This window comes from Mesoplodon bidens (assembly GCF_964165515.1).
Source record: "Mesoplodon bidens genome assembly, chromosome: 6".
Taxonomy (NCBI): domain Eukaryota; kingdom Metazoa; phylum Chordata; class Mammalia; order Artiodactyla; family Ziphiidae; genus Mesoplodon; species Mesoplodon bidens.
In genome coordinates, this window is record NC_138162.1 from 5612763 (window position 1) to 5636203 (window position 23441).

A 23441-nucleotide genomic window follows, 5' to 3' on the forward strand; every position below is an offset into this window, starting at 1 on the left:
GATATTTGAAAAGTCTTGGAGTATGTCCATCAACTTGTTAACAGTAGTTAATTCTAAATAATTGTTTACAAAAGATGATGAGTTGGGAAGATACATTTTCACTTCATTTTTCACGTACTACTGGATTTTGTTCCTCTGTTTAAAGACCATGCGTTATTTTCATGATGATGATGTAAAGCAGTGTCCATTTTGAAAACATAAATAGAGTTCTAAAATTGGGGAAAAAATACCTTAAAAAAAAAAAGTACTGAGTGAGAGCACAGTCTGGGCAAGTCTGCCTGGGTTCAGATCCCAGCTCTGCCGCTTACCAGCTGTGTGACCTGGGCCAGTTCCTTAACCTCTTGGTGCCTCATTTTCCTCACCTATAAACCAGGGATAATAATAGCACCTGCCTCATTGGATGCTGACAGAAGCAGCAAACACCTGGATAATGTGTGCAATGGGCCAGGCACTGTTCTAAGAGCCATACAGGGACACTTTAATTAAACTGGACGCGTTTGAATCCCACCGGCTTCATTAATCCACGTGCAGCGCTCATAGTGGTGTCTAGCACTTGTGAGTGCTGTCCAGGTGGGGTGGCAGCTGTTGTCAGTGTTGCCTATAGTCTGCCCTTTACAGCTTGGAAAGCCCTCTGGCCCTCCCTCCACGGGTGTGCAGCCTGGGGCCCAGAGAGGGACAGCAGCTTGCTGTGAGCCTCCAGCCCAGGGAGGAGCGAGAGAGGCAGGGAGACGAGGCCCTTATGCTCCCGAGGCTGGGTCCTCGGTGAGGAACGTGGGTGGATGCTCTGAGGTTCTGGCAGATCTGCTGTCTGTACGGCTGTTGCTCTTTTCATGGCTCCTTCTCCTTTGCCCTGGACCTGGACCCTGGACAAGAAGCTTTCCTCTGGGCCGGGTGGGGAGGGGACCGCACAGCCCTCACACCCTAGGGGCGTGCACACGCTGACCTGTGCAGGAAAGGAAAGTGGGGTGGGGTGGGGGGGGCGGCTGATGAAATGTCACTCGATGCTGATAACTTGTAAGGCATTTAATTAAATGCCCTCTTAATCAAGAGGTAATCAAACCGGCAGGGAAGCACCTTGAGTGTGAGTGGGTGTGGGGAGGGAGAAGGGAGGGCCTGGTGTGAGACCCCCAAGGAGGGCGCAGGAGAACTGAGGAGGGGAGGGACGGGGGCTGGGGTGGGGTGGGAGAGGAAGGGGGCATCCAGAGCCAGGCCCCAGAGACGGCAGAGGGCATGGTCTTCTGCCTCTCATCCACGAAGCCAGCATTTATTGAGCACCTATTGTGCGCTGGACCCACCCTCAGATGCTGGGGTTCTACAGTGAGCGGGACAGTTGTGTTGCTCTCTCATGGAGCTTCTGCACGGCGGGGGGGAAGGCTGACAAGGAAGCAGGCAGCCAGGACCAGAATGATGAACACTGATGGGGGCACCTGGGTTGGCAGAGGTCCTCAACCTCCACAGGAGGTCAGGCAGCCTTCCTGAGGAAGTGAGACCTGAAGATGAACAGAAGGTAGCCAGGTGAGGAGGAGTAGGGCCAAGTGTCCCAGGCAGAGGGAACAGCATGTGCAAAGGCTCAGAGGCCAGGGAAGTGCATGTGAGTACCAGATCCCGTCCGGCTGGAGCCCAGAGTGTCAGAGAAGATAAAGGGGCCCTCACCCCCAATCCAGAAGAGTTTCCAGACTCTTCCTGACTCCTGCAGCCTTTCTACCAGCCTTCAGCTTAAAACATTTGGAAAGCACAGCCTGACTTAAAGCGAGCACAGAAAACATGAAACATGAAAAACTGCCAGTCCTGTTTCCTGCCAAACACAGGCCTGCAGGAAGAAGGAAGTAGCCCAGGACTGACGGCATACACTTGGTGGTGGTTGTCCCTTTCTGTCACCAGCCACGTGAGCTTAACTCTTGTCTGTCCTTGGTTCTCTCTGGGGACGTCACTTCCTAGGCCCCCCCAACTGCTCCCACCATTCTCTCCCCTGTTCCAGGGCTCAAGAGGATTCACGCCCTGACCACACAGGCAGCCTACGAGTTACACGTGGACCTGGAGGACTTTGACAACGGCACAGCCTACGCCCACTATGGGAGATTTAGCGTGGGCTTGTTCTCCGTGGACCCCGAGGAAGACGGGTACCCGCTCACTGTGGCCGACTACTCGGGCACTGCAGGTGGGGCTCCGGGCTACAGCGGGGATGGGGAGGGGCAAGGGTAGCCTAGCAGTCTCCCCAGCTGGGAGGACAAAGGCGGTCTTTCCAGGCCAGGGGCCAGGATCAAGGCTTTTCACTGCCACCTCCCAGTCCCCACTGGTCCTCACACCAGCCACATGAAGCTTGCAGGGCCTCACCTGCAAAATCACCCATTTTGCAGATGAACAAAGTGAGCTCAGAGCCAGGAATCAGGACAGCTGGAGTCTGGGCTCAGCTGAGCCTCTAGACCCCCTCTGGGCTGTGTCTCTCCTCTCAGGCCAAGGCAAGAAAGCAAGGAAAGGGAGTGTGTGACAAAGCTAGGAGGAGGGAGAGGCTGCCTAGAGGCAGGGACAGCCTTAGGGACCACCAAGGCGGCACCGTGCGTGCCTGTGAGCTGCGTGGACACCGAGCGTGGCGGCGGGGCAGGTGTGCGCGCACATGTGTGCACCAGTGTGCATGGGGGGGGGTCGCGCATGTCTGCATGTGTGCACGCGCACATCCTGGACGCACGTCCAGGGGACTGCATTGTGTACGGGAAGCTGTGATGCATGCACGCCCCTGTGCCCCCGTGAGTACACACCTGTGTGTGCACCTGCGCAGGGGACTCCCTCCTGAAGCACAGCGGCATGAGGTTCACCACCAAGGACCGAGACACTGACCACTCGGAGAACAACTGCGCGGCCTTCTACCGCGGCGCCTGGTGGTACCGCAACTGTCACACATCCAACCTTAACGGGCAGTACCTGCGCGGCGCGCACGCCTCCTACGCCGACGGCGTCGAGTGGTCCTCCTGGACCGGCTGGCAGTACTCACTCAAGTTCTCCGAGATGAAGATCCGGCCGGTCCGTGAGGACCGCTAGACGGGCGCGCTGTCCGTCCCCGCCCACCGCCCGTCCCCTCGCCATCCCCTCCACCCCCCACCCTGCCCGCCATCCCCACGCCCACCCCGAACTCCACTCCTGCTCAGACGCCCGCCTGCCCGCACGTGACTGACCCGCCCTCGCGATGGAGAGCACTCCCTGAACCAGTGAGGCCACACGTCACCTTCACACTGTCCCCATCCCCAATTTGCCCCGGCTGCTGTGGGCCGGGCAAATTTGACCACCCCAAATTCTGCCTGCCCAGACTTTGGCTCCTGGGCTGTTTGCCTTTCCTGGGCCAGGAATCTGCCACGTGCTCCTGGCAGCCCTTCCACGTTGCCAGCCCAGACACCTGGAGTGACGGGCACACAGAGGAGGGGCAGGTGGCACCCCTGGAGCCCTTTTAGCAGACAGAGGGAAGGGTCAGCTCTTTCTGGGGCAGGTCTGAGGCCAGCCTCCCTGGCCCTCCGGACCCCTCCTCGTTCCTCTGGTGCCTGGAGGTCCGCCCTCTCTCCCAAGGACTGGGGAGTGGCTGGTGCTAAGGGCTGCCTGTGCCCATGGGCTGGGTGGCCACATCCCGCCATGCCCCTCGGCCAGGCTGGGGTGCAGCTGCCTTCGGGAACGCACCCCCCAAGGTGGCTGAGATCAGTTCCCTGGAGCCCTTCCCCACCCCCGAGCCAACCCGCTGTCTCTGCAGGCCTGGGACGTCCCCAGTCCCCTTGGCTGTTGTGCCTGCCCTCCTCCTGTCTTCCCGGAGCAGCTGGAGCCTCGCCCCACCCCGTTCCCCTGCCTGTGGAAGGCAGGGGCGGGGCCTGCACCGCTGGGCTGGTCTGGGCTGTGGCTGGGCTTGTACCACCCCACCTCCGATTTCCAGGCAGGGACTCTGGGACCCTAGGACCTCCTAGGAGCAGGCCTGGAGGGTGAAGGCTGGACCCAGATGGGTTTGGTGGCTGTTACCAGGTCAACCCGGACACTGCTCAGTGGGGAGGTCGCCCCCTGCTGGTGGCTGGGGGTGTTGCCACCTGGAGTCGGGGGCAGGGAGGGCCTCACCGGGCAAGTGGGGGAGACTGAGGTGCCCGCCGGGCACTCAGAGACGTTTCTCACTGAATCCTCTCAACGCCCGATGTACTGTTACTGCTCCCCCCAACAAGAAACACAGGTTCCCAAGGCCAGCGGCCAGGAAGAGCAGGGCTGCTTTTCCACGTTCCCACCTGAGGGGACCCGAGGGGGCCACGAGGTCATCCTGGAGAGCCGCCCAGAGGGTGGGCAGCCCAGCGACCCCTCCTCAGGCAGGGGGGAAGCCCTCCGCGGGCTTCCGATACAGGACACCTGAAGGCAGTCAAGTGGGGGAGCGCGGGATTCAGCTCTCCCTTCCCCTCCCACCAAGCTTTGTGCTTCAATAATAATAATTCAGAGTCGGCCAGGGGCAGCAGGTAAGGCCCCGAGCGCCACTGGCTCACCACGTGACCTGGCCGGTCCCCTCTAGCCCCACCTGGCTGTCGGCGTTTGGCAAGGTTTGCTGGACGAGACCCCATCCCTGCCCTCCTGGCCCTCAGCTGGCATCAGAGATGGCCAAGGAACAGGTGATGACAGCTCAGTGTCACCAGGGCGGTGACGGGAGCACACAGGCGCGGGTGGGTAGGGGCAGTGTGGCAGAGGTGTGTGTAAGAAGACCCCAGAGCCCCCCTGCTGGCTCCTTTCCCATCCTCTAGAAGCCAAGAGAAGCAGCCCACCTGGGCCGCTGGGCCCCCAGCCACGAAGCAGAGGCTGGATGGGCCCTGCGTCCTCATCCCGGGAGCCCACTTTCCCCCTCGCTCCCGCTCCAGGCTGGGGGGAGCCGCTGCTGCCAGCCTCACAGTGCCAGCACTCTTTAGAAAGTGCCAAGCGCTTTCTGATCTGTCATCAAACACACTCCTGGTGAGAGTGATGTTAATGGATTCACAGATGCGTGTGTACATCAGGAAGCTCAGGGGCATTCGTGCCAGGGCTTGGCCGAGGAACAGACGTGCCACCGCTTGGGCCTGGCAGGGGGCTGGGTGAGGGTCTTTCAGGAGCTTCTGGCCGACCTGCAGACACTGGTTCCTTCCCGCCGGAGAACACCAGCCCCGGTCCCAGTCCAGGCCTGGCACCACTGGGGACACGGCCGGATCAGATGCTGGCTGAATGGGCACAAAGCCAGTCATGGTGACGACAGCTAAGGCCAGCGCACCCCCTTTCCTAAAGGGCATCCCTTCACAGGCTGGTGCTGAGCACAAACAGTCCCTGGGCCAGGAGGCTGAGGTGGGCGAGGCAGGCCTGGGCCCTGGCCTGGAGGAGCTCACAGCGCAAATGACCATCACTGGAGATGAGAGTGACCACAGAAGGAAGGAGGCCCTGGGAAAGCCCGGGGAAGCGGCAGCTCTGCCGAGACCGAGGGATGACAGATGGGTGCAGAGGTCACCCAGGACCCATGGTCACTGCACCGGAACCCTGACCCACGATGCCTGAGTTGATGGCTTGATGACGGGGTACCTGTGGCCCAGTTGTACCACGTGACCTGGCTGACACCCCACCCTCCACTTTCCTTCCTTCTCCCATGAGGAGAGAGCCAAGCAGGGGAGGGGTGCTCTCTACACTGGGATCCTCAGGCAGTGCATTTATCCCCCCAAAGCTTCCGAAAGTTCCTTTCCACAAGCACAGGTAGGTTCTGTGGGATCAGCCAATGGCCGCATTCCTTGCCCCGCAAACTTTGGATACATCTCTGGGGCGCCACCCAGCTGGCCACCCCTGCTCCCCGAGTCCAGAGGAGGGACGGACGCTGGGTTTCCACCCTGATGGCCTCAGCACAGTCGACAGGAGGTGAGGACCGAGCTGTGGGCAGGTCTCAAATTGCATGTTCCCCCTGCAGCCGCATGTAAATAGGTTGTGTAATGTTTGCCTTGGGGCAGAAGCGATACCCATATCCCAGGGCCCACCTCTTCCTGGGTCCCCCACGGCCACCCACCCTCATCCATGTGGGCCTCTGGCCTGGAAGGTGGGAGTCCCGTCACCCAGGATTCGGAGGATTTGTGGGGTTCATCAACAGGAACTGCCAGCTGCCTCTGCTACAGCAGAAGGGAGGGGGGAGGTGGGGGGACGGGAGCAGGGCTCGGACCGGTGGGGTTTAAGGAGCCACACGCCCACCGGAGGACACATTAGAGGATGTACAGACAAGGACATGAGGCTTTGGTCCAAGTGCTGGGGCCTCCCCAGGGCCTCTCTCTTCATCCGCTAGCAGGGAGAGGGCCGTCCCCAAACCCTGAGTGGCCACGCAGCTGGCAGGACTCGGCAAACCCGGAGGGCTGAAGTTGGACCTCGGCGGGACTGCGGGGACGGAGTGGGGAACCGGGCTGTGACCTGCTGTGCGTCAGGCTGCCTGACTCCACACAAGACCTGTGCTGGGAAGAGGGGCGGGGCTCGGAGGGAGCTAGAGGCCAGCGCAGCTTGCGATGGACAAAGCAGGCACGGCTGCTAGTGCGGCCTGTGTGCACCCGTGTGTGTGTGGTCCTGTCTCCAATAAAGTCTCGTGGTGACCAACTCAGACCTCTGCCCCCCACCCTGCTCAGCGCCCCACAGGGTGGATCAGACACCCCAGCGTTCCAAGACGCCTCCTGCACCATTTCCCCAGACTCCCCAGCGTCGTTATTTCTGCATGGGAAACAGTGTTCCCCAGACAGCTTAGTGCCCCCAGGAGCTGCCGAGACCCTTGGGCAGAGCCGGCTCCACACCTGGCCAGCAGCCCCAGGGGTCGGCGTGGGTGGAGGGGAGGCCTCTCTACCTGTGCTTCCCATCACGGTCCCCAGGGTCACAGTCGGTCCCTGTGGGTCTCTCTTGTGGCCGGGGCTGGAGTCCTGAGGAGTCGAGACTCTTTATTAAGAAAAACAGTCCCTAATGGCTGTTTATTCATAAAACCAATTTGAAGCTTAAGGACAAAGCAATCTCCTGAGTTTATGTGATGAAATCCAACATTTATCGAGTGCCTGTGTTGGAGACGTGGTGCAGGGCCAGGGGAAGTGAATGTGCCCCATGTCCTGCCTCGGGTCGACCTGCGAGGGCACCCGTGGCTGGAGCGTCTGCACTGCCCGCCTGTGCAGACAGAGGTCTCTGCCATGCGGCCCGAGATCTCCCAGACCATCCTCAGCACTAACTACTTCCCTCCAGAAAGTGGTCTCACCAACAGGCGTGCCCTCCTGCCCACTGACGGCTCGTATCAGGCCCCCAGGGACGCCTGGGGGTGACACCCCTGAGCCAGGCCATGGGAAGTCACTGAGGTGATTGTGGCCACCCACCTCCCCAGGGGCCACCCCCCCCGAGGTGGGTCCCTCTCCTGCCGCCACCAAGCCAAGCTGCTCTGGCCCGGTTCAGGGAATCTTTCCCAGATCCAGTGAAGTGCGCTTGCAAACCATCTTTTGGGCCGGGAGTTCTGGAGATCACCTGGCAGCCCCTGGAGTTGGGAAGCTTGGCACCAAATCTGGCCTCAGACTTGGCTCCAGGTGCCCCTACTTGAGGGCTGGGGCTGTCATACTCGCCCCCAGTCTTGCCCCCCACGCAACCCACGCCCAACACTTGGGACCTTCTATGGCCACTTCCCAGAGCCCCAGGCCCCCGTCCTGAAGGGAGCCAGGCCAGTGGTGGTTTTCACAGCAGAATTTTCTTGGCGCCCAATGTGTCAACGGCCAAGTGGAGCTTTCCTCCTGGGGTGGGTGTGGCCCTCGGGGCTCGACCTCACCTCTGCCCTCCCCACTCTCCACAGCCGTCCCTGAGGGATTCCTCAGAGAGCAGCTTGGGAACCAAAACCTCTCATTTTACACCCAAGGAAACTGAGGCAGAAAGGGCAAGCGTCTGGCCCAAGGCCTCACAGCGAGTTGGTGACCGACTGCAGGCTGCACTCCATCGTTAACCCGCACCCGGTGTCTCAACAAACCAGCACGAACCAGGGAGATAAAATGCCACCGCACCTCCCATCTCACGTGCACACAGGCACACACGTGCGCACACGCGCCTGCACGCGCACGCCGGGCCCTCAGAGGCAGCCCTGGCTCCGCACCTGCTCCAGTTGGCCCACGGGTGCACCCTCTGCCCTCACCTGCTCTCAAAGTCCTCACCCTTGCCAAGGGAGGCCAGAGTGCACCCCACCCCATCCCGAGGGGTCCGAAGACAGCCCACGAGCTCTGCCTGTTCTTGACCTCCTTCCTGCCTCGGACGGGGCCGGAGAGGGGAGCGCAGGACAGGGCTCTGGCGTGGGAGCCTCCGTCTCCCCACCCTCTCACCATGAGGGGGTAAAGACTCGGGCCCCTCCCTTAGGGCGCTGGGGGCGGGGAAGGGTCTTCGAGGCCGTCTATTCCCGTGGGGGGTGATTTTCCGCCCTTCGGTCCCTCCACCCAACCCCACAGGCAAAGGTGACAGACCAGCTGGATGGGGGCCCTGGAGACGGAATCCTCTGTGCTCAGTCCCCAGCCTGGCCCGCGCAGCTACCCCCAGACAACTGCAGGGTGGCCGCAGCCTCACCAGGCATCTGCTCACGCTCAGCAGAGGGCATATCTAGGCCCGGCGAGAAGTGGAGGCTGGGGCAGCGCTGGGCCTTCTCGGCATCTGCTGCTGGTCTCCCAACAGCAGCGGTGGGACAGGAGGAGGGGACGGGAGGGGGAGGGGCGCTCCTGGGTCTGCGGGCGGCTGGACCAGTCAGCAGGGCACCCATGGGCAGCGCTTCCCCGTCCTGGGCGCCGGCCCTGCCCCTTGGCTGGTGGCTGGAGAACACTCTGCAGAGCGCTCTGCCCAACCGGGACCCGCACCCTGGCTTAGCCGCACAGCTCCCTGTGCCCGGAGCAGACCCCAGGGACGCTCTGCAATCACACAGGTGCAGGGGGAGGGATGCAGCAGACTTTGCTGTGAACAGTCGGGGGGTGGGCACCCGGAGGCGTGAGCAAGATGCCCGGCCGCGGCCGCGCCTGGACCAGCGTGGATCCCACAGGGACTCGGCGCCCACAGCACAGCCCCCTCCAGCCCCAAAGCCCACTGTGGGGGTGCGGTGCAGGTGACAATTCGTGACGCGCCCCATCCTGGCCCTTAAGCTCACCTGGGGAGATGACAAACGCTGGTGTCCTCTGTGACCAGGACCTTCACCCAGCCCTTGACAAACCCCACACTGGGTTAACAGCCTCATCTCTATGACTCACATCAGAGAGGGAGATGAGTTTTGAAATCACTCGCTGGTCCGTCTGTCCTTTCCCAAGCGGGCCGCAGGCACCGAGCCAGGCCCTGGGGCTATGGTGACGGGAAGACTGAGCTTCCCTCCTAAGGAGCAAACCTACCGTGGTTCGGGGGCCATGGGCTTGAGGGAGGGGCTCGCCAAACCCCCTCCGCGCCCTCTCCCACTGCCCAGCTCAGCCTCTTGGCACCGGATGCCCCTCATAAGGCTCCAGAGCAGGTGAGCTATGGCACCGAACACAACTTCACACCGAACCAGAGTGAAAGGCCAGGTCTGGCTTCACAGCCATCTGACCTCCTGAGCCCACGGCGGCGGTGGTGCTGGCTGGGCGGCAGGTGTGTGAGCAGTAAGCGCAAGGCGGACCCCCCAAAGGCAGACCCCTGCTAGGATTCTGCAGGGGAGCTCGGACGCCTCTTCCAAGGGTACTCAAGGGCCACGCCTGTGACTCATAGTTAAGGATGCTGCCCGCACTCCTCCGAACAAGGCGGGCCTCTGGGCAAAGGGCAGCCCCGTCTGGCCCTCTCATCAGACCACATCCTGTTTGTGTTGGGTCTTTTATCAATGTGGTCCACACTGTGCCCTCCTTCACCACCAGGTCCCTAATGGAATCCCAGGGTCAGGAATGTGCAACAATCAGAGCGCGCCACACAAGTGCACCCAGGGGGCCTATATAAGGCAGGGAGAACCCGGGAGCCACACCTCCTGGACAGGAACCCAGAGCAGCTCTGCCCAGCCCGGCCCAGGGTCCAGCTGCCCTCCTGGGAGCAGGCCTACAGCATGGTGAGTACAGCTGCTCCATCCCCAGCAGGAGCCCCACTCAGGCCCTCCTCCAGGTCAGGAGCTGGGCATGGGCAGTAGGTACCGCGGGGACCCACCGGGCTGGGAAGGCCCAGAGACGTGGAGACCAGCACCTCATCTTGCAGCCCAGAGCAGCACAGAGATTGGCCACAGGTGCCCTCCAGGGCTTGGCCCCTGGTCTTGCATCTGTGCTGGGGCCCAATTTTTGGTGTTGAGTGTCCCAAGCTTCCACTAGGTTCTTGAAGAGGTCCATGGTCCCCCCAAAGGGGAGGGGAGAAGTGTCACTTCCTTCTGTGCATCAAGATGCCCCCCTTCTTGAGACCCAGAGGCCATTCCCAGGTGGATTCATCCACCAGATGGAATCCCACCCGGTCCAAAAGCTGTCTGCATTGCTTTCTATGGGGAGGAAACACCTTGTGAAAAGCCCCCACTCCATCCAGGCTCCGATGGAGAGGCTTCCCTGAAGCAGGTAAGAGGCTGCTCCAGCCTCAGGGGATGAGGGAAGCTTAGGAGGACTGGATTTGGGAAGAGGAGGGCTGCTTTTATGATTTTTTTTTTTTTAAGCTTTCTGGCTGAGTACACTTTGAATGTCTTCAAGGGAGCCATTTCTGGAAAGAGCTCTGGGGAGTCTGTGGCACCTTCTCCAGAACCCACTCTCTCTATTCCAGCCTCGGTTCCACTCCTCAGAGGACCAGCCAGCATAGACTTACCATGGTCGTTACCAAAAAGGATTCCTTTGCAAGGGAACGAGCAATTATTGCAAGGCAGGGGCATTTTGGGAAGGCTCTATTTCTGTTTCAAATCCCCCATGGACCGCCATCCTTGGGGTAGAGTGGCAATTCCTGCATCAGGCCCAATTAGACCTGGGCTAGCATCCCAGCTCTGTCACTTACAAAACTGTGACAAGTTTGGGCAAGTCACCTGTTTTGAGACTGCTCCCTCCTCTATAAATGGGAATAAGGGATGCCCTCCTGTAGGAGGGACAGTATCAGGTACGGACGGAAAGCACTGCCCACAGGTCTGGCACGCCAACAAGTCCCCTGGCCATTAGGATCAGGAACCCCAGAGCCTCCACTTTCTAGCTGTATGGCCTGGGCACGATCTCTTAGCCTTTCTGACAGTGCTCTTGCCTGAAAAAAATGGGAATAACCGTGCTTAAAATAAGGTTTATCATGAAGATAAAGTGCAACCGTGCACGTAGAGGTTTCACTCACAGCCTGGCACACAGGTGGTGCTCAGCGGGGACTGGCGGCCACTCCTCTCCAGGGAGACGTCTGAGTTAGGCCTGCTTTCAGGAGTAACTCGTTTCCACGTCAGAGAGACATTAGCAGAGCGTCCCGGCTAAACGGCTTAACCAGACCCGTTCATTATCAAGTTGAAAACTAAGAGGGATTGATGCTATTAATTTTCTAGCCCACGGCTCTGAGATGATATGGCCCAAGAATCAGTAATTATAATACAGGAAGAATGAGCCCAAATTTGCTCGGCTCTCCCGGGGCTGCCTGTAAGCCATCCCAGCAGCAGCGGTGTTAAGAGTGCTCAGTTGCCAAGGCCGTCAAAGACTGCAGGAGAGGGAGCACCAGCCTAATTGGTGCGCTCGGCTCCTGAGCCTGCTGAGACAATAAAGGCCGGTCCCCCGACAGGGTGACACTTCCTCTCGCTGCCTGCGAGCTGGGCTCAGCCGAGCCACCAGCTTATGCCTTTTTTTTTTTTTTTTTTTTTTTGCGGTACGCGGGCCTCTCACTGCCGTGGCCTCTCCCGTTGCGGAGCACAGGCTCCGGACGCGCATGCTCAGCAGCCGCTCCGCGGCATGTGGGATCCTCCCGGACCAGGGCACGAACCCGTGTCCTCTGCATTGGCAGGCAGACTCTCAACCACTGCGCCACCAGGGAAGCCCCAGCAGCTTACGCCTTTGCTGGCTGCCTGGGCCCTGGGAAGTGTGCTGTGGCCCAGGAGTGGAGCGTGTCACCCTCCTCTCTCCCCCCTGGGGACCAGATGACGAGCCCTTACTCCCTGCCCTACCTCCTCTTCCTGCCGCTGGGCGCCTGCTTTCCTCTGCTGGACACAGAAGAGCCCGTGGACGCCGTGGGTGGCATCGGAGGCGAAATGAGCTGGGCCGACCTGGCGGGGGGACGCCACGTCCCCTGGGGCTCCCCTGGGTGGCCGAGAGCGCCACACCCACACGCCCTGTGCGTCATGGCCAAGGAGCCGCCGACGCTGGGCAGAGCATGTGCCGGCTTCACGTTGAGGCTCGGGCGGCAGCAGGATGATGGAGTGAGGCCAGCGGCTTCCCTCTGGGTGACGGCGAGAAAGCTGGTGGCTGTTAGGGACCCGGGCAGAGGAGCTCAATGGCTACAGCAGGAAGAAAGGCGGCTTCAGCTTCCGCTTCGGCCGGGGGAGAAGGGGCCAGAGCACCCCAGAAAGGGCTCCTCCGCGAGCCGCCCCGCCCCCCCCCGCCGTTTCCATTCCCATCTTCTCCTCGAGCCTCAAAGACCAAGATGCTGAGAAGGTGTGGGTATTAGTATAACGAATTATAACAGGAATTATAATAGCGGTGGGTTTGGTTAGGTGGGTGCTTACTTTTGATTTCCAACTTTGCTGAAGCAAAATTCTGGATGGTGTCAAAAAGGAGGTGACCAAAAGCAAGTCCCGGTTTAGAAGAGAACACTGCTGCTGGTGTAGCTCCCTGGCGGACTGTTGTGTTTCAGCCCCCTCCGCTGGGGGACTGGCTCTGAGCAGTCCCCTGGCCGGGGTGGCATGGAGCCGAGGATGCCTGAGGATGCCGTTGGGCCGTGAATATGAATAGGCAGAGCTGGCCGTGCTGGCCCCGAGTTGAAGGTCGGTGGACTGAGCGATTACAGTGGGATAATCAAAGTTTTGACCGCCTCCATTGGGACGTCTGTGGTTGACATCCAAAGTGCAACTGTGAGCGAGCACATTCCGCTGGGCACAGAGTATGGTTCTGAAAGTTAACAGTGGAAAAAAGAAATCTTGTTCTCCATTCCATTAACACAACATCCCCCAGGCAAGAAAACCTCATCCCGCTGGTGTTGAGATGCCATTTGGAACCACCTGCCCATCCCCTTCTGACAACTGTCCTTCTCGGTGGTGCAGCATTTGCCAAGCCAAGAGTCCCGTGGGAGATGAACGAGGAAGGAATACAGTTTTGCTGTAGCAAGGTTGCATTTCCAATGTTCAGACGATGAATGTGTTGTATCTTTTGAAATAAAAGTTGTAACAACTGCAAAACTGTAAGGGAAAGCCCGCCTGACTCTTGGCTACAGGTCCTCTGTGTCCCAGGAACTTCGCTTTCCTGAGCTGCAAGTGCCTTAACTTTGGGGAGATGGAGATCGTGTTGCATGTACCCACACACTACTCCCAGCATCCCCTTAATTGGCAGTTGGTAAACTACCCATGGCCAAAAGTATAGGGAAACACACACAAAGTGCGTGTTCCTCTCCCACTAGATTGCTCTCTCCCTGGTTTTCTCAAAGCAGGGAGCATTCTGAAAACAGCTTCTCTACCCCGAGGGAAGCCGGCGCTGGGCCTGGAGTGGCGGCAGCCCGGGCGGGAGGCACAGCATCTCTTTCAAACGCTGCTTTGCTGTGTCCTGCATCCCATCCCGAGTCAGATACAGCAGTCTGATGCTGCTCACTCCTAGGCTGGCTTCAATTGCTGAGATGGGAACCTGTATTGATGTTCCCATGGCAACATCTCCCCTCCTCCTTTTGAGCTATGGCTTGTCCCTGTTCACAACTGAATAATTTTCCATTGAGCTGTCACAATTAATTGGTAGATTTTTATTAGCCTTTTAGAGCCACACCGGGCAGGGCCCAGCTTGGCACCTTGGAGCATTTCACAGTGTTTTCCATTCTATCAGAGACTTATACTCCCCAGTAGCAGCTCTCAGTCCTCGACAGCCAGAAAGCCACTTCATTAAAGGGTGATGGATCTGAGCCACAAAAGAGGCGGGCTGACTGGGGAGCAGAAATGGGCTGGAGAGATGGGACGGGAGTCAGAACATCACCTTATGCTGAGGCGAGCTGCCTTCTCCTGGGGCTCCTCCCTGCTCCCCCCGATGCCTTGGTATACGTGCCCTGGGGCTCAGGGCCGCTGTGACGGGGGCCAGACAGTGACACTGAGTCTGGGAGGCACATCATGCTCCGTTGTCCTCTGCCACTGTCGAGGAAGGGATGATCCAGGATGCCTCCTGCTCACAAGACAGACTGACAGGGGTGGGTCTTTGTCTGTTGGTGAAAGAGGCAGACACTCAGCCCTCAAGCCACGGAAGGCAAATCTCAAGAAAACGAGCCCCAGTGTGTCCATAAAGAACAGCCCTGGTGCTGAGACTGTACAATACAGGGTGGCCGGATGAAGGAAGCATGATCCCAGCCCGGGCTCTCAGCCAAGCACGTGCTCAGTTCCACTCTGTTAAGGGCGGTGCGGGGGCAGCAACCTGGATCACCCCATCCCTTAGCTCATTGATACACACAAAGAAGCCAGAGAACGTGCTCACGAAAGACCAGGTGAAACAGAACAGACCAGAGGCCAAGGGCGGAGGGACGGCAAGGTCCCCTGGCTGACGTTCTCTCGCCAACTTCTACTCTTAGGACAAAAGGAGCCACCCCTGTAGTCACTAATTGTGAGAACTCGGAGGTCACCAAGGTGGAGACACTCCTGCATGTGTTTACACCCGCTCTGGGTGTACACTGGCTGGTTTTTAATTTAGTAGGATTAGATTAACCTTGATGGAGAAATCTGAGATAAAGCGGGGAGGGGGAGAGCCTTCAAAGCAGAGGATATCCCGTCATTAGGCTTTTTTCATCACTGAACAAAAATCAACAACAAAGCTGTTCTTCCCAGTGGCTTGTATATTTGAGCTCAATAACCCTGGAAATCAGAGCAATCACACTGCTGAGGGCATTGATCTGTTAGATCCACTCCCACTACATTTAGCTCAATTTCCTCTTTACCCCCCAGCCCTCTCGACCCTACTGGCTCTGCCAAGGTTTGGGGGCCTCTCGTGCCACCCCACACCCTCGCTCTCTTCTTGGTGGGGAAGTTTACTCCCCAGATTAGTGAAGGTGAGGCTCTTCGGAAAACACTTATTTTGCAAGCGGGGAGATGAAGCTCCCCTGGGCCACCAGGCCCGCTCCACCTGGCGTGGCCGTGCTCTCTCCTCCAGCCCAGGCACCCGAGAGCTATTTGCATTCACCCATTTTATACATTCAAGACACAAAAAAGGTTTCATCTTGGTGTGTAGATCTCAAGGTATTTAGCTACTAAAACGGACGGGGAGGGCTTCCCTGGTGGCGCAGTGGTTGAGAGTCCACCTGCCGATGCAGGGGACACGGGTTCGTGCCCCGGTCCGGGAAGATCCCACATGCCGCAAAGCGGCTGGGCCCGTGAACCATGGCCGCTGAGCCTGCGCATCCGGAGCCTGTGCTCCGCAATGGGAGAGGCCACAGCAGTGAGAGGCCCACGTACTGCAAACCCCCCCTCCAAAAACAAACAAACAAAAAAATGGATGGGGAACATTTGTCTATATTTTCTTCTATGTTTGAAATGTTAATAAAAATGTCTAAGAAAAAAAGAGATTTGTGTGGCCAGCAAGCCATCAGGGTACTGCTGTAGTAAACAAGAGGCCACCTCATCCTAACTTGGCGCTGGTGCCCAAGATGCTGTATGACACACTCCACTGGAGACCCCGACCCAGGCAAGGGGCTTTCACCCTCCAGGCAGGGAGCTGGGGCCCCACCCAAGATGGTGGGCGACCAGGGAGGAGGGCAGACACAGGCAGGGGATACTGTGGTTGGGCAGTCTTATCCCACCTGATGCCTTCTGTACCAAGATGACATTTAGAAATCCATCCCCCAGAGCACTCAGTTTGGGAACCCTGTCTATAAACTATCCCCGACACCCAAAAAGCTGGGCTAGCTGTAACTCTGACTTCTTCTCTTCCATGATGAAGGCAGGAGCCTGGCCCTGGAGCCCAGGTCTCTGCTAGTCATGCTGTGGCCATCTGGACCATCAACAAATTTGTCTGGCACAGCAGATGTTAAGCTGGCACGTGCTGTGTGACCTCGGGCAAGCTGCTTCACATCTCTGAAGCCAGCTTTCTCACCCGTTAACTGAAGACAGTGACAGAACCTCCCTCATTTAAAAAAAAAAAAGGTGTGGGTGTTTCACGTAGTCATGCAGAGCGCGTCTATAATAGCTAAAAGCACTCAGGTGTGAGCTGTCATTCTAAGAAAACGTTCATCGCAATATAACACACATCCAGAACGTGCCCCAATTCTAAGTGTAGTCTGATGAGTTTTCACCAAGTGACACACCCATTAGCCAGCACCACCCAGACTAAGCAAGAGGACATCACCTGCCCCCAGAGCACCCTTGTGCCCCGACCAGGCATGAGCCTCCTTCCCGTACCCCGATCACCCGCCCCTGACTTCTACACCAGACTACATGCCCATTGAAGTACATGGGAGCTGACACATCATCATGTCGCCTGGCGGCTGCCCGGCATGACACACCATGGAGTGGGGCGAGTTTGTCCCACCCCACCGCTCCCCGACATTCCACGGAGTGAACACCCCGCGCGTACCTATCCTTCCTGCTCTTCATGACCTTGGGTTGTTTTCCGTTTGGGGTTCTTCAGTGTTTGGGGTTTTTTTTGTTATGTATATATATATTTTTAACATCTTTAATGGAGTATAATCGTTTTACAATGGTGCGTTAGTTTCTGCTGTGTAACAAAGTGAATCAGCTATACGTATACATATATCCCCATATCTTCTCCCTCTTGCGTCTCCCTCCCACCCTCCCTATCCCACCCCTCTAGGTGGTCACAGAGCACTGAGCTGACCTCCCTGTGCTGTGCGGCTGCTTCCCACTAGCTGTCTATTTTACATTCCGTGGTCAGAAAGAGCAAGTGTTTTGTTTTTAAAACTTTGACACTCGAGGCTTGTATTTTGCGGTAGCACTATCCACAGCAGCTGCCCGCCTTCGGTGGGCTTGGCCCTCGGGTACTCACTCCTCGGTTCTGGACCTTGAGGGCAGGACTCAGAATTCTCTGAACACCGTTGTGTGCGCACATGGGTACGTCTTCCTGGGGCTAAATCCGCAGTCCTCATTTGGTCCTCAAGGGTTTCTGTGACCTAAAAAAAGGTTAAGGACCACTGTCCTAGCATGGCTAGACCCAAGTAAGTTTCTTGGGCTCAGGTGAGACTCATGGAAGATTCTCACTTTGGAGAAGAGTCTTCTAAGACCCTTATTTCACACCGGAACAGCCGCCAAGGTGGCTAGCGTGTATACGAGGTTGCGTCCCGGCCTCACCGCGTGTGAGCTATGTATGGCTGGACAAGTAAACTCCAGTCGTAGAGCGTGGGGAAAACGGGACAACGCACCTGCCTAAGAGGCTGCCGTGAGGATTCCGTGACGGGTCCACGTCAGTGTGGCTGTCAACGTAATCGCTCAACGCCCTCTTTCAGATTGCGAGCTGTCACTCCAGGGAAGAGCGTGTTGCCTGTGGAAAAGCCCTGGACTCAGGAGGTCTGGTGTCAAGTGATGGTTCAGCCACTAACAGACTCTGCGGCCTGGGCCTGGGTCCTGCCTCTGCAACGAGGGAAGAAGTGGGTCCCGGGGGCCGTCTGCAGCTCTGGCTCGAGCGCGCCGCCCGACGTGCAGCCCAGCGCGCTGCCGAGGTCTCTGGGGAAGAGGCTTCACGGAACCGTGCTCTTCAATGTGCTTTGGTGGACAGGATCCGTATCCTCTGACAAGGCTGCTGCCTTAGTAAGTACCATTATCAGAGGGTGCTACTCACTCCCCCCGACTTCCACTTTCCAAGCTGCCAGCTGGCGTTAAATGGAGACCAAGACGAGGACTCATCAGCACCCCCCCCGACAGTCCCCTTGGGAGAGGTCACAGCCCGGCCCGGGCCAGCACACCCTGTTCTTCCTCATCCACACAAAGAAATATGATGCCCGGTGCGTCAAACACAAGCGAGGGGTGCTTTGGGGACTGATGACAGTGGCTGAAAGTGAGTTCAAATGTAAAGAGAAAGAACGCACTTGGGGAGGGATTAACCCTTTCAGGCCAGAGAGACATCTGGGACGTGACCTCCTTCCCCCATTTCAGTGACACCGTTGACGGCCTGACAGGTGGCACAGCCCACTCTCAGTGCCGCCGCCAAGAGCCAGGCTGCTGGCAGGTAGGTGTCAAGGGCACAGGAAGGGCCTGAGATGAGGACAGGCTTGTGAAACGGCCAATGCGGGATCATTCTATTCTGTAAGACCCAACACGGAGACCCCGGCCCCTTCAGGAAAGCCTGACCCCTTCCCTGCCCACACGCACGCCACGGCTCTGACCAACAGGGAGGAACTGCAGACCAAAGCAACCTGCCCATGTGCTAGTGTTGTAAACATTTATTTAAAAAATACTACGGAGGAGAGACGTGGATTCAAAAAACAGAGTCACATACAGAAACAAAATGTATTGGACTGGAAAAAAAAAAAAAGACACCATAGGCATTCCGGAAGGTTGGACGGTGTAAAACTATTTACACATCATTTATAAAAGAGCAAGTCTATAAAAAGAGTGTAATACCAAAGTATAAATGCAAAATATAGTGGCACATCATGTGAACAAGAAGAGACCAGTACCTCACAGAAACAGGCAGTGGAGGGAACCTGGGTGGGCTTTGTTCTGCTTTGTCTGCAAGGCCACTGGCGGTGTTCTGGCACCTCCCTCGGTCTGTGTAGCACAGCAGTCTGGGGGGCAAAGAGGTGACGTGCTGTGAAAACAGCATAAAACGACTCAGAGGACACCACCTCTACCAGAGAAATAAGATACAAATTTAGGTGATGAGCGTAAAAATCGGGCCTGTGCAGGTCACGGGCCCTGGGAGGCCTGGGGAGCGGAAGGTGGTTTCCTCCTGGTTTCTCCAGGGGGCGCTCCTGAGCGCGGCGAGGCCCAGACAGGTGCCCATCAGCCTGCTCTTCAGCAGCCGCTCTAGGTCAAGGTCAAGGACACTGGGCTCCTGCCCTATGAGCCTGGTCCTGGACAGCCTGGGGGAGATTACGTTGCTCTCTGAGACCCTTTCTGGGGGTTCATTTGTTTGTGATTTTCTTCATCCCTGATGAGCCCAACCGAAACATTAGGTTAAGTGTTGCTCGTGGTAATTAAATAAGACATGTGCCCGTCAGGGTGCAGCCAACACTGGCTGGGCTTGGGTGCTCCAGTCCCTTTCCTCCTCTGCGTGCACTGGCGCCCAATGGCAGCTCCTTCTGTATCGGAGGCAGCTGTGCTGAGGGCCGAGTTCTGAAAGGCTTCAAGAACTCCAGAAAGCTGAAGACTGGCTTGTCACCAGGGAAAGAGCCCTGCAAGCATCTGCTTTGCCTTAGAGGAGGACAACAGAGCGGAAAGAGATCAGTCGGAAAGCGAGACCAAGCGCCTTTTCAGGGCACCTGGAAATTCAGAAGGAAGGTAACCCTGCGCTCACCGCAGACCGGCCCAGCCCTGGGCTATCTCGGCAGCAGCTGCTCACCCACCGCCACCCCTCCCGCCTCTGGAGCCCCTGTATGCTGACCAGCGACCCTGCTACCCTTAAGACTCAAGCTTTCTATCCAGGATTAGCAGTGCATGTCACAAGAGAGCCGGGAACTGGGCTCTAAGGACATGGAGAGAGCGAATGACAAGGAGCCTCTCCCACATCACGGGCCTCCTCAGCTTCCCCACCTGTCCCAGGACCCGGAGGCTGGTTGGTTTTAGCACCCTGTTCTACCCCCCAAATCAAGAGCTGTCCTTCACGTGAGGAAATGGTGAGGGCACCAGCCCGCGGCAGCAGTGGAGGGCAGGGTGGCCAGCTGGCAGCACTTCCCAAGATGCAGTTCTGGAAACGCGTCTTCGGCACAGGAGGCCCGAGGAAGATGAGTGCACAACCTCTCTGCGCAGGGTGAGTGGAGGTGACCGTTCCCAAGGCCTTGGCGACACAGCTCCCATGCGGGGTACTCGTCTTGGGGTGAAATGGAGGTGAAGGCATAGCCAGGGGAGGTCCTCCAGAAAGACAGATGAAAAAGGGAGTGCTCATCCGCCTTCCCACCTGCCCCCAAGAGCTCAGTTTTGAAGCACGATGTGGGAAGGAGGCTGGCGTGCAGTCCACAGAGCAGGAACTCCACAGATAGAACTCGGACAGATGGCTCAGGGAGCCCGGGCTGAGGAGAAGGCAAGTGCAGGAGGACAACAGCGGGGCCATGACATAGGTAGTAGGGCTGCACTCCACGGCGGCCTCGGCCCTGCCCGGCGCAGAGCTCCTGGGCCAAGGTCCCAGCTCACTGGTCCTCTCTCAGCCAGCGTCACGGGCACGGGGGAGCCCTCACGCACTGCAGGCTCCCGACGCCCGGCTTCTGCTACCTCTGTACGATGTCACTGATCTCTTTCACGGAGCTGAGGAGTTTGCTGAAGTCCTGGCTGGCCGCCGGGCCGCCCCCCGCTGTCGCCGGGCAGATCTGAAGCTCCCGAAGATTGTTCTCCAGTTTGTTGATGGCCTCGCGGAAGGCGAATTTGTTCCTCATTTGCTGGATGGAGTCCACGTAGCTCACGCAGAACGTGTAGAGGTTCTTGCCGGCCTCCAGCACGGCGCTGTGGCTGGCCATCTGCTCAGAGTTCTTGGAGATGGCCAGGCACAGGGCCTCGGTGCCATCCAGGACCATGCCCTTGGTGATGGCACCGCTGGCAATCCGCTCCGGAGGCTGGCGGGTTTTCCGAAGAGACACGCGGGTCGATATGAGAGGGATGAAGGCAGTGGAGGACGGCTGGTCCCCTGCCAGGGCAGAGGATGCTGATGGCAACACGGAGGGAGCAGGGGCTGGGCTGGTCGGGGTCCCCGCGGGCTTGGCGGACGACTGGGGCTTTGGCATGGACGGGAGCGCGGGCTTTTTGATGCCCTCTCCCAGCTGGCTGGGTTTGGCAGCGTCACTGTTCACAGCATCCACAACCAGAGCCATGGGTTTTGCTTTCCCGCTGGCACCCATCTCCCCGGCTGCTTCCTGGCTCGGGCTCTGGGAGGCCTTCCCGGCTTTCCCAACGGAGGCTGGAGGAGGGGGCGGTGGGGCGGGTTTGAGCTTGGACAATTTCCCCTTGTCTCTCCCTGGGGACTCGGAGGAGGGCTTGTGCCTCCTCACTCTGGACTCCTCGGCAGGGGCCTTGCTGGTTCCTCCAGAAGCACCTGGCCCTGCCCTGCCGGTGGGGGTCACCGGCTCAGCAGGCGTCCCCAAGGCACTGGACTTCCCAGCCTCGTCCTTGTGGGGAAGGCTAGAGGAAGGCGCGACCACAACCTGCCTACGGAGGAGTTTTGGGGTCAGGCTGGGAGGGCTGGAGCCCGGGCTGGACTCAGCCGCGTCTTTGAAGACCTCGTCGGCTGCTTCCTCGGTCTTCTTCACCAGCCTCGGGGGGGGCGTGCCCGTGCCTCTGGTCACCTGGTCAGACCTGTTCTCGGAAGCACTTGCCCGCTTCCGAGGCAGAGCTGGCTTCTCGCTCCTGTGCCCCCCAAACGTGGACGAGTCAAACTGTCTGCCCGTGGACTGCAGATCCCGAGGCAGCGTGACCGACCGCCACTCGGTGTCCTTGGCCCCGTGGGGCACGCAGGAGGCGGAACAGGACCGCAGGAAGCGCTTGCTGGAGCTGCCGCCGCTCTCCTCCTCGCTGGCTGCTAAGCGGCTGCTGGTCAGCGTGCTGGACTTTTTCCACAGGTGGGGAGACCGGAAGCCTGTACCCCCGGACTCCCGGAAGGCTCCATTGGGGACGCCAGCCCCGCTGCTGGGCTTTAGGGACTTGGCTGGCTCGGCCGCGTCCGCGGGCGCGAGCGCCAGCGCCCCATTGCTGATGTCTCGGCCTTCGTCCTCAGGGGCCCCCTTGCGCTCCGGCTGGCCGTCCATCTCCCGGAAGGAGCTGCTGCGTTTGGGAGGGGTTGGGGCTGTTTTCTTCTTCTTCTTGATCAAGGCACTGAACAAGTTGGTCTTCTTGTCTTTGGGGAGAAGGCGCTCGTCTTCATTTAGGCCGCCATCCTGAGGACCTCGTTCTTTTCGAGGGAGCAATGGAGACACAGCAGGCTCGTGGTCCAGAGGATCTGAAACACATGGGGAAGAGTTTAATGACTCCAGGCCAAAGGCGACTGAGTGCGCGGGGAAGCTGCCTGGACCGGCCGGCCTGTTCCTACAGAGCAGCCACGGGTCCGGGCACTGGGCTCTGATAGGCCTGCGTGCGGTCCCGCTGCCAGCCACCTGGGCGAGTTAGTTCTCTCCGCTCATCCTCGGCTTTCTCATCTATAACACGGAGGACATTAAACCTATCTACAGCGCTGCTGTGAGAATGTAATGCGCTAACGAACGTGGAGCCGTCACAGCTCTTGGCACGAAATTTCTCAGTAACTTGTCACTGTTGTTGGTACTATTATTAGGAAAAGCTTAGGCCTCTCTCCTTGAAGACAGCCCAGCAAAAAGCGGGGACACCCCCAGTCCCCTCATCTCTTTGCCGGTTTCCTTTAAAGTAGCAGAGTCCCCTCAACACCACTATCTGGAGAGTAAAAAGCATGACAAGGCCAAGCCCAGGGTCAGAACCTGTGCCTCTCAGACCAGTCAGCCGCTTGAGGCTCCCACGAGGGTGGTCAGGAGGGAAGGGGCCACATACCACAGGGTGCAGTGACAATGGGCCATTATGCTTGGGAAACAAGATGGGTGACCTTTTAAAATTTTTAAATGGGCATTCTTTAAATATGAATAATAGCTCCTAAGAAATCCTTCTGCTGTTGCCAAGCTCCCCGCGAGTGAATGACAGAACTCTCCCTCCGAGGGCGGCGGCGAGCGCGGCTGCCGTCAGCGCCCTGTTAACTCAAAGCTGAGGTAGCGGGGGGCCTTTGTGAGAACACCAGGCGGCACACGGGGCTTCTGAATCAGGGGAAGCCAAGGACCTCCCCAAACCTTCATCCAGCGGAAGAAGGTGAAGAAAGTGAAATTCTGATGAATTCTGCACAGCTCTACTTCAGGGCTGAACAGCTAATTGACACTCTTGGCTCACCATGAGATCACGTATCAAAATACCTCTCAGAGGAATACTGATGGGCATAAACGAACACGACTGCTTATCAGTGGGCTTTTAATAAGCTGCAAGCTTTCATAGCAGCCTCTCCTCCCCACACCGTTCCATGACCTGAAATCAGGACCACTAACAGAAGGACGCAGGGGCCAGATTCTGGATAGTCTACATGCTGTCAAAGTGGGGTGAGCAAGACGGTCCGAGGGCGCGCCAAGAACGCACTCTAATTTAGGTTCATTTCTTATGTAAACCTTTCAAGTGTATATTTTTGCTATATTTTATAGTATACATG

General features: G+C 58.3%; 3 protein-coding genes across 4 annotated transcripts in view; 2 read left to right on the plus strand and 1 right to left on the minus strand.

The window, feature by feature from the left end:
* Positions 1-3036, plus strand: part of FIBCD1 (fibrinogen C domain containing 1) — a gene marked incomplete at both ends in the record, with an annotated part of 30409 nt that extends 27373 nt beyond the window's left edge. Inside the window, 2 exons of the mRNA XM_081236335.1 lie at positions 1979-2158; positions 2777-3036. Coding sequence (XP_081092461.1) covers positions 1979-2158; positions 2777-3036 — 440 coding nt within the window. The remainder of the gene's footprint in view (positions 1-1978; positions 2159-2776) is intronic.
* A 9004-nt stretch (positions 3037-12040) lies between these two features.
* QRFP (pyroglutamylated RFamide peptide) lies at positions 12041-17835 on the plus strand (the record flags this gene model as incomplete). Its single annotated transcript, XM_081237875.1, is given in 4 exon segments — positions 12041-12331; positions 12334-12379; positions 12382-12569; positions 17551-17835. Coding segments are annotated over 4 exon segments (795 nt in total). The 5' UTR covers positions 12041-12055.
* ABL1 (ABL proto-oncogene 1, non-receptor tyrosine kinase) overlaps positions 16918-23441 on the minus strand; it is a 134867-nt gene continuing 128343 nt past the window's right edge. The window contains exon 11 of one of the 2 annotated variants that reach the window (XM_081238217.1): positions 16918-22184. In XM_081238217.1, coding sequence (XP_081094343.1) covers positions 20467-22184 — 1718 coding nt within the window. In that variant the 3' untranslated portion in view covers positions 16918-20466. The remainder of the gene's footprint in view (positions 22185-23441) is intronic. The other variant, XM_081238218.1, reaches the window with a different exon arrangement.